Source organism: Temnothorax longispinosus, chromosome 4, assembly GCF_030848805.1.
Source record: "Temnothorax longispinosus isolate EJ_2023e chromosome 4, Tlon_JGU_v1, whole genome shotgun sequence".
In the NCBI taxonomy this organism is placed as follows: Eukaryota; Metazoa; Arthropoda; class Insecta; order Hymenoptera; family Formicidae; genus Temnothorax; species Temnothorax longispinosus.
In genome coordinates, this window is record NC_092361.1 from 10,485,755 (window position 1) to 10,499,199 (window position 13,445).

At 39.2% G+C, this 13,445-nt stretch overlaps 2 protein-coding genes across 2 annotated transcripts in view; one reads left to right on the plus strand and one right to left on the minus strand.

Annotated features, from left to right (window-relative positions):
- The first annotated feature begins 531 nt into the window (after window positions 1-531).
- Window positions 532-3,063, plus strand: LOC139812083 (uncharacterized). The gene is made up of 3 exons (XM_071776710.1): window positions 532-681; window positions 725-1,699; window positions 1,780-3,063. Exons 1-3 carry the CDS (start codon window positions 532-534, stop codon window positions 3,061-3,063), a joined length of 2,409 nt encoding a protein of 802 aa, XP_071632811.1.
- A 3,087-nt stretch (window positions 3,064-6,150) lies between these two features.
- Window positions 6,151-13,445, minus strand: part of LOC139811405 (odorant receptor 4) — a 129,140-nt gene continuing 121,845 nt past the window's right edge. Inside the window, exons 3-4 of the mRNA XM_071775700.1 lie at window positions 6,823-6,924; window positions 6,151-6,753 (exon numbers count right to left, since the gene is read on the minus strand). Coding sequence (XP_071631801.1) covers window positions 6,550-6,753; window positions 6,823-6,924 — 306 coding nt within the window. The 3' untranslated portion in view covers window positions 6,151-6,549. The remainder of the gene's footprint in view (window positions 6,754-6,822; window positions 6,925-13,445) is intronic.

Below are 13,445 nucleotides of genomic sequence, written 5' to 3' on the forward strand. Positions count from 1 at the left end.
CACTCACGCCTGTGAGAGACGGTGAATGTGCATGAAGAGAGAGGAGCGATCGCGGCGACGCGACGCTCTCTCACAACCATAGACAAGAGTTCGCGACGGTCGCGGGAAGTAGCCGCTCGAAACGCGAGAGGGCACGCCAGCACATCTCGTAGAGACATCGATACATCGATACAGCGATCGAGACAGTAAATCGTGAAGCACGTCAGTGCACGAGACAGAACGTCACAGTTCATTCGCAACACACAAAGAGCATTCGCAACACACGAAGAGCACGCATCAAGTCACACATCTGTAAATGCAACGAGTAACGGCAAGCACTCTCATCGCAGAATTACGAGTCATCAAACAACAGTCACGTCGATCAAAATCGACACAAAGTTACGTATAACCTGCAAATTGACAATTTAAGTAAATTGCCTCAACGTGGGGCTACAGATTACAGCTGCGCACAAACAGCGGTCACAGCAATTAAGAACAGATTAGTAAGTTCCCTGCAATTATTGCCTACACCTGATTAACATTTTAGATACAATGGCGGAGCTAAAAAAATTGTGTCAGAAGCGAACGACAATTAAGGGTCAAATGACCAGAATAAATAACACGATAAGCGAAGTAACCTCAGCGTCGGAAGCCAAGATCAAAGCAAAAAGGATCGAGGAGCTATGGAAGATGTTTGAAGAGGTGCAAACAAATATAAGACGCACTAAAATTAGATGAAGCGCAGGCCGATGGAGAGGAAGAAGTCAACGTTGTTGAGCTTCAACAAGAATCAGAAAGGGAACGAGAAGTCTTCGAAAACGTGTATTTCGAAGCAGCGACGAAATCGCAGACAATCATCGATATGGAGAAGGCACAAAAACAGGCTGTGGCACAAGTGCAGATAGCAGCGGCGCAGGGTGGTGAGCAGCCCAGAGATAGAAGACGATTCGATGTAAAACTTCCGACTTTAAATTTGCCGGAATTTAAAGGAGACTACAACGAGTGGCTTCTTTTCAAGGACGCGTATGTATCAATGATTCACGCAAATGCTAATATAACGGCAATACAGAAGTTTCAATATCTGCGAAATTCGCTTAAAGGAGAAGCTTTGCAGGTAATCAGTGGATTGAAAACTTCAGCAGAAAATTACGAGAGCGCTTGGGAGCTATTAGAAAGGAATTACGAAAACACCAAGTTGCTCATAAATACTCATCTCAACAGTTTGCTTGAATTTCCAGCTGTGGCGAAGGATAAGCTTGCGACAATTAGACAGCTCATCGTACACATACGTACGCATCTCAAAGCATTGAAAACGTTGAAGCTTTCCGTGGAGCATTGGGATGAGCTTTTAATACACATGACGAAAGGCAAATTAAACTACGCAACTCAAAAGGATTGGGAAGAAGAATGCAATCGTGACAGGCAGAGACGAAAAACGTTGGAAGAATATTTAACGTTTTTAAACGAACATTGTTGCACCTTGGAAATGATCAACAAAGGAAAGGCTAAGAGCGAAGCGGTTAAGCCTTTGGCATTAAAGAAACAAGGAAATTCGGTATCCTTCTCGGCATCTGTTTCTCAGCAGAGCTGTCTGAGTTGCAGCGGAAATCATGCGGTTTACAAATGTCCACAGTTTCTACAGATGTCAGTCTCCAGCCGAATAGAAGAATCAAGATCGAAGAAGGCCTGCCTAAATTGTTTAGAAAAGGGTCACTTTGCTGTAAATTGCAAGGCAATTGCAAGGCATCCACTTGCAAAAAATGTGGAAAAAAGCACAACACGCTTTTGCATCTTGAGCAGGAAGACAAACCGGCGGAACAGAAGTCCAGCGAGGAGTCATCTAAGAAAGCGGTCGTTGCACACTGCGTAAAGTCAGAAGAACGCCCCAACGAAATGACGGAGGCATCATCAGTGGTCAACTTCATGCGAAAGCAAAATACGCAAATCGTGTTGTCAACAGTTCGAGTAAACATTGAAGACGCAAATGGAAAACAACACAGTTGTCATGTTCTCTTGGATCCCGGATCTCAGTCAAATCTTATCACAGAGGAACTCGTGAGTAAGCTCAAGCTGAAGTGCAGAAAACGAAATGAGCTTATCAGCGGCGTGAATCAAATTCAAACAACGGTCGGACGAACAGTTACGGTCAAAATCAAATCTATGCATACAGATTACGGAAGGATGATCGAATGCCTAGTATTGCCACATATAACGGAGAAGTTACCGCAAGTAAGAATAAATACGAAATTCATAGTCCTGCCGGAAGAAGTGAAACTCGCGGATCCCAGCTTCCATGAACCAGGGACGATAGATTTTCTTATCGGAGCCGGAGTGTTCTGGGAACTTTTGTGCGCGGATTCTATGAAGCAGGCGAAAGGACTGCCAAAATTGCAAAGCACTCTTCTGGGTTGGATTGTCGGAGGAGAGTTGATTGATACGGCTGAGAGAAGCTCTCCGCGATTCTGCGGACTAGTAACGAACAAAACATTGCAGATGCAGCTAGAATGTTTCTGGACTCAGGAGGAGATTCGTGAGACGCGTCATTGGACGAAGGAAGAAGCAGAGTGTGAGCGGCATTTCTGCGAGACATTCAAACGAGACACCGACGGAAGATTCATCGTAGCATTACCACATAAGCAGGAAGTGATACTGGGAGAATCGGAGACTCAAGCGAAGAGAAGATTTTTTGCACTTGAAAGACGTCTCAAAGTCAATCCGGAGATCAAATCACAATATGTCGAATTCATGAAGGATTACGAGCAGCAAGGACACATGTCACTTGTACCAAGTGACGCTCAATCAAAACCGGAAGAAACATACGTGTTGCCGCATCATCCGGTGATTCGTCCTGAAAGCATCACAACAAAGTTACGTTTTGTGTTCGACGCATCAGCGGAGACGTCACTCGGCACATCGCTAAACGATCGACTAATGGTTGGCCCTAATCTACAGCAGGACCTTTTTAGTATCCTCATGCGATTCAGGACACATGAGTTTGCCATGACTGCTGATATAGCAGCCATGTATCACCAGTACAAAAGGAAGACAGTGATTTTCAAAGAATATTCTGAAGATACGATATGACGCAGCCGATTCAATTATACCGACTCAACACGGTGACGTACGGGGCGGCATCAGCCCCGCACTCGGCTGTTAGGAGTGTGCAGCAACTATCCGCAGAGGAGAAGCAATTTCCCCGGGCAGCAAAGGTGCTCAAGGAAGACTCTTATGTGGATGACGTGATAACGGGTAAGGATACCATCGAGGAAGCGATCGCATTACAACAGCAACTGACGCAAATTCTCCAGCGAGGTCAGTTTCAGTTAAGAAAATGGCGCTCGAACGACAAAAGAATCTTGGAAAGCGTGTCACAAAGCAGCAAAGTGGACAATCTTTTGATTATCGATAAAGAAGGAGCGCTAAAAACATTAGGCCTTCAGTGGGATGCTGGAGCAGACACTGTACAATACAGCGTAACCATCGAAGAATCGCCCAAAAGGACGAAAAGAATCGTGCTATCAACCATAGCTCAGATTTTTGACCCTTTAGGTCTCTTGGTATCAGTACTCATCAACGCAAAGTGCCTTATGCAGCAAATGTGGCAGTTGCAGACAGGATGGGACGAAAATCTACCCTCAGAGCTGCAAACTCTTTGGGACCAATACTATTGCCAATACTATTGCCAATACAGATCCTTGGCAAAAATCAACGACATGCGCATACCAAGGAACATCAATCCAGAAAACGCTGAGAAGAAATTCGATCTCGTCGGATTTGGTGATGCTTCAGAAAAAGCGGAGCATGCCTTTACGCAGTATCCAAGAATTCTAAGGGAGAGACTAACTCGCATTTAATAAGTGCCAAGAGTAGGGTAGCTCCGCTCAAAACCATTTCGCTATCGAGGCTCGAACTCAACGCAGCACTTTTACTCTCTAAGTTGTGCGATACAGCTGGAGAAGCATTCGGCGATAAAATCCGGAGCATATTCCTCTTAAGTGACTCACAGATTGTACTGAGTTGGATAGCATCGCCGCAAAATATCCACAAGACGTACGTTGCAAATAGGATAACGAAGATACAAGAATTAACTCAAAACGCAGTCTAGCTGCATGTACCATCAAGAGATAATCCTGCAGATTTGATATCAAGAGGCATGTCAGTTGAGGAATGGATGCATAGCAAACTGTGGTGGCACGGACCTATATGGCTTATTACAGGAGAATAGCCTGAACGCAAGACGGTGGACTTGGACACGTCAGAAATGAAAGTGTCAACTGTTTCTGCATTGATGCGAACAACATGCGATGCCACAAAGGATTTCTCTTCTTTCAATAAAATGCTGCGGGTAATTGCTTATTGCCTGAGGTTCAAAGCAAATGCCTCAGGAATGAAACGAAATGATGCATTATCAGTGCAAGAGATCAAACAAGCGGAGACAGCAATCACGAAAATGATTCAAAGAGAATCGTTTCCCCAAGAACTTTGCGCATTGGAGCAAGGGCAACAAGTAACTAAAGGAAGCAAACTCGCATCACTTTATCCGTTCCTGGATAAAAATGGACTCATAAAGGTGGGTGGTAGATTGTCACATGCAGACATTTCGGAAACACAAAAGCATCCGGTTGTTCTGCCTAACAAACACCACGTGACGACACTTCTGTTAAAAGACGAACATCAACGTTTGCTTCATTGTGGACCAGAGCAATTACTACATTCAATTAGACAGCGATATTGGATCCTCAGTGGACGTCGAGAGGCACGAAAGGTAACAAGAGGTTGTTTGAAGTGTTATCGGCGTCATCCAAAATCACCTGAGGGTGATGGGTGATCTATCAAAGGAACGAGTACGCGGATCCGTAAAGCTTTTTACAAATGTTGGAGTCGACTACGCTGGACCGCTCCAGGTGCGAGAGAGCCGCAGGCGTGGAAGAGTACATACTTCGAAGGCGTGGATCGCAGTCTTCACCTGCTTTGCTACCAAGGCCACGCATTTAGAGCTCGTCACGGAGCTTTCAACTCAAGCATTTTTAGCAGCGCTGCGGCGATTTGTGGCAAGAAGAGGCATCTGCTCACAAATTGTGTCCGACAATGGGACCAATTTCATTGGTGCAGCACGGGAATTGAGGGAGGTCTACGAGTTCCTGGAACGAGAATAACGAACGATATCCGATCACTTGACTCAACAAAGAATTCAGTAGAAATTTATTCTACCCAGAGCACCACATATGGGCGGACTTTGGGAGGCGCCAGTGAAGGCTGCTAAACGTCATCTTAATACAGTTACCAAAGGCCTCGTATCAACCTTTGAAGAGTATTATACACTCCTAACCGAAATAGAATCAATTCTTAACTCCCGTTCTTTAACTCCGTTATCAAACGATCCTAACGATACAACAGCTTTAACCCCCGCTCATTTCCTAATAGGGGAATCATTGTTATTGCCAGCCGAACATGATTATTTTGAGATTCCAGATTCCAGACTTTCGCGATGGCAACACCTCTAGAAGGTACGACAGCATTTCTGAAAACGCTGGTATAACGAATATTTACAGGAGTTGCAAAAACGTCAAAAATGGTACACCAAAAGCGACAATTTGGAGGTTGGTACATTGGTGCTGCTCAAAGAAGACAACGTGCCGCCACTTCAGTGGGTTCTTGGACGCGTGGTAGAAGTTATTCCAGGAACTGACAACATTGTGAGAGTGGCTATCGTCCGCACTGCAGGTGGACTGTTTAAGAGAGCTGTAACGAAGCTCTGTCCGCTGCCCAAAGAAGATGCAGATTAGAATAAATAGACAATATTTGCGCATTTCTCTAAATTCAAATTTAACGAGTTAATTTAGTCTTGATCAAACTTACTAAAAACTTATTGAATTTCTTAACGTTATAGTATTTCTGTTCTTTGTATAAAAGGCTAGTCATTAAATTACTTAGTTTTCATTTATGCTTTATAGGAAAAACTAGTTATATAAGTATTATTATTTAATGTCATGTGTCATTTAATTACCAAAGGAGTAAGTTTGCTAACATTAAATTTATTGAAAGAAAGTCTTTCAAGAGGGGCGGGATGTTCCCGATTATAGCGCTCTCTATCTATAGTATGTGTGTAAGCAATATGGCGAAAGAGAATAAACGTTCGCAACAAGACTCGTGCATAAGTTTACTCAAAAACCCGGTTTATGTTCCCAAACATGCACAATAATTGCAACTATCGATTTCAATGTCGCTTCTCTGTTATCTAGAACTTTATCGACCCTGAGCAACTACTCTGTGGTATAGCACAACAAGCGCAATAATAGATCTAACATTATGCTAAGGTTATAATACTAGGCATCATTTGTTAGAAAATCGTCTCAAAAAAGTTTGTTAGAAACTTTTAATTCTAGGCAATTGCGGTATGTAACAGCGTTTGACGGCTTGTTGACAAAATGCAAGCGGCAAAAAAAGAAATAATAGGCGTCAACACTTGGGTCAAAAGTTAATGTCGGGTCGGTCAGTAGTGGTCAACCAGTAGCAATAGTATGATCCAAGGAAATGTGTCCTCCCGCTGATTGTAATTGAATCTACCTATTATTTATTATATATCCATAAAAATATAAAAAGCATCATCCTTACCCCTGCGTAGTAACGTAACGACAAAGTTGGAAGAATACCATTGATACGAATAACTTCGGGCTTCTGCGATCTGAATATAATTTGAATGATTTTTTTCTGCATGTTCACGCTTCCTTGAAACCATTGCGACTCATACGCTCCTAGACAAATTTTATTGCTCTATAAAAAGAAATAACATGTTATTTTGTAGCTCGTATCTAAAATTATAATTGACGAAGAATATGTTACCGTATGCATTAAATTATCAGCTGACAAAGCGCACATAAAAAGCTCCACACTGGCACTGAATACTACGATGGAATATTGGACTTTGATTATTATTGGTTGCTCCTATTCAAAAAATATATTTTTTTTATTAGTATTTAATATCACACTAACTTTTTAATTTAATGGACTAAATTTAACAATTATTTACAATATTATGTGATATATTTTGACTCACAATCAGATATAAACAATATAATTGGAATTTTTCTACTTTTTATTACTTCCAAAGTAAGAAACTATTCTTAATTCTTCTGTCGACATAGGTACCCGGGTACTTATTTAAATTACACGTTAAAAATTTTGAGTAAGTCTCAATTGCGCATATTACCAATCGGACACGACGATATTTTCTGATCGGACACATTCTCGATTGGACACAGTCCCGATCAAACATATTGCCGATCAGGCACAATCCCGATTAGACATTACCGTACAATAATAGATCTCACAGTAAACACCGGGCGGTATGAGACAAACATCGCTTTGTGTGGAAAGTTGAAAATCCATGTTTTTTAAAATGTTTATTAAAATGGAGTTTGTTAGTATATATGAGCATATATCAGTATCAGTATATATCAGTAGTATAAGGGAGACCGGGACTATCTATCTACGAGGGCTATGTGTCCACAGTACTTGTTCTGTATCGTCGTAAATTTTCTACAATTTACGTCGTGGTTTTATATGTTATTTATTTCACTACTCAAATACAAGTTTACATGTCCGTACACGTTTAGATGCACTGTAATGCGCTTGTGGTCTCGCGACACCGCGTCTAATGCACGCACTCGTGACAACGTCTCGACGTCGTTTCGGGATCGCGATAACGACTCGAGGTTATGCTCGAATCGCGATAACGCCTCAGAAACGACTCGGATCACGACTGCTCTTCGAATGAATTTACGAAATCGTGTTCGATTGTGGACTATGTCCTTCGACCGTCTCAGATTGACTGACTCGTTTGCCGCGGTATCCGCACTCTCCGCTCCTGCGTTGTTGAAATATTAGATTTTCTCGATTGGTGGATCCTAGATCCGCCCACTGATTCGCTCGTCCCGACCAATCAAGATATTCGTCAACCGCTATGACTTGTTTTGATGTAAAAGAGACGGAGATAGCGGAAGCCACGGACCGAGATCACAAGCGCCGAAAACGTCTGATGTTATGCCGCCTTATAATTATATTAATATTGTGCATGTGTGCACATAAGTGTAATATTACAAATCGCATGTTCGCATATTCGTATATTCGCGTAGTCGTGCACGACCGCAACAGTACTGCTATCTCAAGTTTTAAGAGACAGATGTCTCTACCATTGTAGCAAGTAGTTAAAAAATACCCTACATAAGATATTTAAATGTTGTTTGTTTTCTTGCGATGCCACTCGCAGACGCTATAGGAGAAACCGGACCTATATGTGTCCACACTTTACGCTTTTTTTGAGTTTACTAAAAACTAATAAAGATATTTGGCTAAAATTTTAGTGGTATAACCTTTCAACCTTGCTATTAAAAAACATAATTAGAATCGTTGATCTTTTAACATTTTAAAGAGGCGAATTTTTTCAGTGGACAAGTCAAGCGTAGACAGATAGCCCCGCATTTGGGGCTATCTGTCCACATAATAAAAAACACATTATTTATATTAATTTTTTTTATACTTATTTATAATATTATTTATTATTAATATATATGAAAAAACTGCCTAGTCGTTGGAGTCAGAGAAGTAGTAGGCACTTTGTGTATGTTCGGGAGCCGATCTCGACGACATCGTCCCGCTTGAAAGTGTCGGGATACGCTCAGAGATGAGCGCAAAGAAAGTCGGTTGCGCGAATCCTCAGGTTCGCTGAAGGATTGTGAGCGGAAAAGAAACTTGAGAGTTCGTGTCGTTGTTAACAAAAACGTTTATTTTCGCGCACAATGTGGAGCAAGGCGACGCCCGGAGCAATTCGCATATACACGGAGATCTTCCCAGGTAGCAAACACATGTCATTTTGACGTCAAATACTATATAGTCATGTTTGTACAAATGACGTCAAATGACCAAAAAGCGAATATGTCTTTAAAAATGACATTATACTGACGTTATTCCATAACGTCATTATAACGTCTATTTTTAGTCATTTTTGGTCTACGACATCGGCGACTAATAATGGACGTTTATAAGATGTCATTTTTTAGACCATCTAAAGACGTCTTAAAGTCGTCCAAATAAAGTCTTTTTGTAATATAACTATTTTTACTTCTTAATATTGTATAATAAAGTAATAATAAAATAAAAACCTCAAAATTAACTACAATATGTTTGTTTCGCAACTTTATGATTGAAGTGGCGAATTTATGGTATAAGTGGATGTAGTTGCGTGTGATTATGGTTTTATGATAACTATTTCATGCAGTGTTATAGTTATCAAGAAGATTATCATTACAAGATTTTTGAACACTTTAAAGATGTACCTGTTATAGACAAGTACAGTTAATAAGGAAGCATCAGGGTGAGAAGATCGTCACTGTCCACTGGATCATCGAAGTCAAGCGACTCAGGCGCGGTACTATACTAGGATGGGTGACCGCCTTGAGAGCGGCTATACGCACATGGCATGTAACGAAACAGTTAAAAAAGCTTTTTTTCTTAGATAAAGAAAAAGAACATTTTTTTTATAAACGTTTATCAAGTAAACATTTTAAAATTTTAATTTCATAAAAAACATTTCTAGAAACCGGTATGTTGTACAATGGACCTATTTTTGCCGTCAATAAAACGTCAGAAAATGACGTCAAAATAACGTATCCGCGATGACGTCAATTGTCTGTGACATTAGACCGTCATTTTAACGTCATTATGCCGCCAGTTAGTGACGTCAGGAATGGTCAGTAAGGGACCATGACGTCAAAATGACTTGTGTTTGCTACCTGCGGATCCGTCCTTAAGATGCGGCCGTTCCGCGAATCGGATTGTAAAGTCGGAGATCTTGAAGTCGGAGATCTTGCAGTCGGAAATCTTGCAGTCGGAAATCTTACAATCGGAGATCTTGCTCGCGAGGACGAGCGCGTAAATGATATGGGCGTCAGCTCACACAGGTTTTACCACACGCAACAATATTCGGAATCATAATACAACTCTTACCGCACGCAGACAGTAGGCAATTTCAGTATCACAGAACAACGAACGATACGAGCTTTTATAAAAGATCGCCAGCTCCCGTACGAACAAGCCGACGATTCAACGTCTTCTGCCTGTTCCGAAACTCTATTCGGCCGTCACGCCGCACAGTGGGGCGAACGCCTCATTTTTCGGTCATTTGCTTATAACTTCTACATTTTTCAATGAAATGACTTGAAACTTGACATAAATAATGTACGATTATTATACATTTAGTGTATAAAATCAAAATTATTTAATTAACAATTTTTCATAAAGTGCATAAATAATTTTTTTTATTTTTTAAATACTTTTTAGTTTTTTTTTTTGAAGTCGGTTCTATTTAAAAAATTTTTTTTTATTTTATACTTTTTTAGTGCTTTTATTAAATTAATATAAATAATTATTATCGCATATTTCTTTACTGCTCCGTACCCTGATGTTTTAGTTGTGAGTTTTATAATAGAAAAGGAACTGTTTTTCTTGCTTCTCACATCTATTTCTTGAACTTAATCATCATCTACATCATTATCGCTGAAATATAATAAACATTTTGCATCTTCAGTTAATTCTTTTTTTTTATGTCCCATAATTTTTCGCAAATTAGATATTATTGGATCTGAAGCAATTATCAAATTATTAAAAATATCTTCATTATTTTGTATTCGCGACATTTTTCGCGAATGATTTTCTCTATATTTTCTAAAATATTTATGGTTTGCTTCCAGAGCATCTTCAGATAATTGTCCTATTGGTACGATAGCATTTTTTATAATATCACTGCCATGAATCAATAATTTGTGAACTGAGACTGGCATGTAGTACCATGGGTATAATGATACAAATAATTCGGCAGTTCTAAAAGCATAGGATTCGAATTCCAACACGTTAATCCTATTACCGCTAGCGATTACTTGCAACAAAACTCCAAATCTAGTTATTAAATTCTTATCTAAACCTGTAATGGCAGCTGATAATTCTGGATTAGCAAAAAATTTTCTGGCCGTGTTGCCATCATTGGATGTACCTTTTCCTTGTTTCACGAAGTCTATCAAGAGACCTGCTTTTGTTCTGAAGGCAGTCTGTATCTCTCTTTTTCTTTGCTCGACTTCTCGTTTATGACTCTCATTCTTCGCTGACCAACATTTGATATTAATTTTATACGAAATATGTAATAAGCATTCGAAACAGCGAATCCAGCAATGTAATGAAGAAAGTCCGAACGAAAAGTATTCATCTTTCACAATTTTTTGTTTCATTAAATTCAAATTGTTCATTTCTCTTGGAGAAGCGCCACAAATATAACATTTCATTGATGATTTAGTATTTGTCATTATGTTACAGATTTTATTGTCGATTTTAACACCTATTTCAGAAATTTCTATCGTTTCTCGCTGTGGAAAACAATCTTTTTTCGATAATTGAATTTGATAATAACTAGGTAGTGCTCTAAATCTAAATTTGGTGACGTCACGAATAATATTATATTGATAGCGTGTTAATCTAGCAGAAATATAAGTACTTAATGCAGTATCTCTATCAATCAAATCTGTTCCATTTTCAATTTCTTCACAGAATTGTCTAATCTTTTTGACATGTTCGGGATGTTTCTGGATAAAATTATATATAAATAGCGCGTCATCGGATTTTAACTTTTTCCGAACAATAAAATCAGTCATTTCCGGATTATTCCGTACTTCCTCAGTTCTCTTTCTTTTATGTCGTTCGGAACATTCTACGAAACTCTTTGATCTATTAAGAGGCATACGCGTACGTGAAGAAGTAGAAATTAAATTCAGTACTTCGTTCGGAAAAGAAAATTTACAATTTAACCAACTTTCATGCTTTGCAATAAATCTGTTGTAATCGTAATGGCTAGCTATCCATTTTGACTTTAAATTCTTCGTGAAATTTATGAATTTTTGTTTCAATGCTTACAACGCGATTTTGGGTAATTCAGTATCAATACATGATATTATGTGGCTTATTAAAACCTCATAATTTGATAAATCAAGATTATTTGCACGCATACAATTAAAAAGTTGACGATTTGTTCGGAAATTTTCCATTTTGCGAGCGTGTTAAAGTATAATCTTCTATATATTTTATATATTCTATATATTTTTCACTGTATCCTGAAAAGGACGCAAAGTGAATTGTATAAAGCAACGACAAAAACTTCGACAAAAACGATCGAAACTTTCAAAATCAAAAAGTCTTTAATCAACTACTGATCGAGAAAGACTGACGAAAAGTTCTTATCTCCGCTGTTTTTATTTCCTCCCCCTCCCCTCCCCTCCTCCCTCCCCCTTCCTCCCCCCTCCTCTCCCCCCTCGAGGAGAACAAATAATTTAACGTAGAGCAATCTTATTGGCCCATGGATTTACAGAATGCGCAGTACTCCAAATACATTTATCCAATAATATTTATCATATTGCTATTATATTAATTAATGTAATTAATTGTTATAAAATATGGATAAAATTAATCGTTATAAAATATCAATAATTAAACAAATTATATATCCCCCTTCGTCTTTCTTTTATGAGAAAATAGACATCCATATTCACTCGACATGATTGAACGTCGTCCATTGAGCTATTCATGGACGACGTTCGACCATGTCGAGTGAACTTTGAGGTCAATTATCTCAAAAAGAGGGACGAAAGGGGATGAATGACCATATATGGCCAAAAACTAGACACTTTGCCCTATCAAATGGCGCAGAGCAAACCTTAATCCATTCTAAACCACAAACTTTCTTCCTGTTTGAATATTGAAGTAAGAAAATTTTAATAGTCGAATATGTCGTGAATATTTATTAATATATAATAGTACTCAAATGACATAAAACTAAAATAAATATGTTTTTTGAACCCTAATAAATAAGTTCTGATAGGCATTTAACTCATATTCGCAGTTATACTTTCGGCGGAGACTTTAGAAAGTAACCTATCGAATTACTAGAATTTCAGTATTCACGAAAATGTTATACTTTATCAGATCATTTTGAGGAAATAACAAAGGATAAAATCAATTATAAGTACCATTTATTTATAGTTTAGGATATATATTAACATAAAATCTCGTCAAAATTTGAATTATACGTTTTTCATTTTTTCGTCCAATATCCGGTTTTTGATAGATTCGCCCCACTGTGCGCCGTGCAAAACCGGAGAACGAGGGTATTCAGCCAATGGCGGGGAGCGTGACTTTATTTTTCAGCATTGTTTTTTCCTTACAGGATTTCTAATGCTCGCGCGTCGAACACGTGTTCCTGTCGCTAGGCGCGGTGCCTCGACGAATAATCGCGCGCGACGCTTTTCGGGGCGCGTGATCACGGCTCACAACGAACGTTACCGGGCTGCGCATATCGAGAGTTTAATAATACATAGTGAATATATTTTGTTTTGACTTTCAAACAGTGTAGATTTTTTGACAAGTTT

Coding starts and splice junctions, on each gene's coding strand:
- LOC139812083 (XM_071776710.1), top strand. CDS start 532: ATGGCGGAGCTAAAAAAATTGTGTCAGAAGCGAACGACAATTAAGGGT. Junction 682..724: donor TATGGAAGATGTTTGAAGAG/GTGCAAACAAAT, acceptor GATGAAGCGCAG/GCCGATGGAGAGGAAGAAGT. Junction 1,700..1,779: donor TAGAAAAGGGTCACTTTGCT/GTAAATTGCAAG, acceptor CATCTTGAGCAG/GAAGACAAACCGGCGGAACA.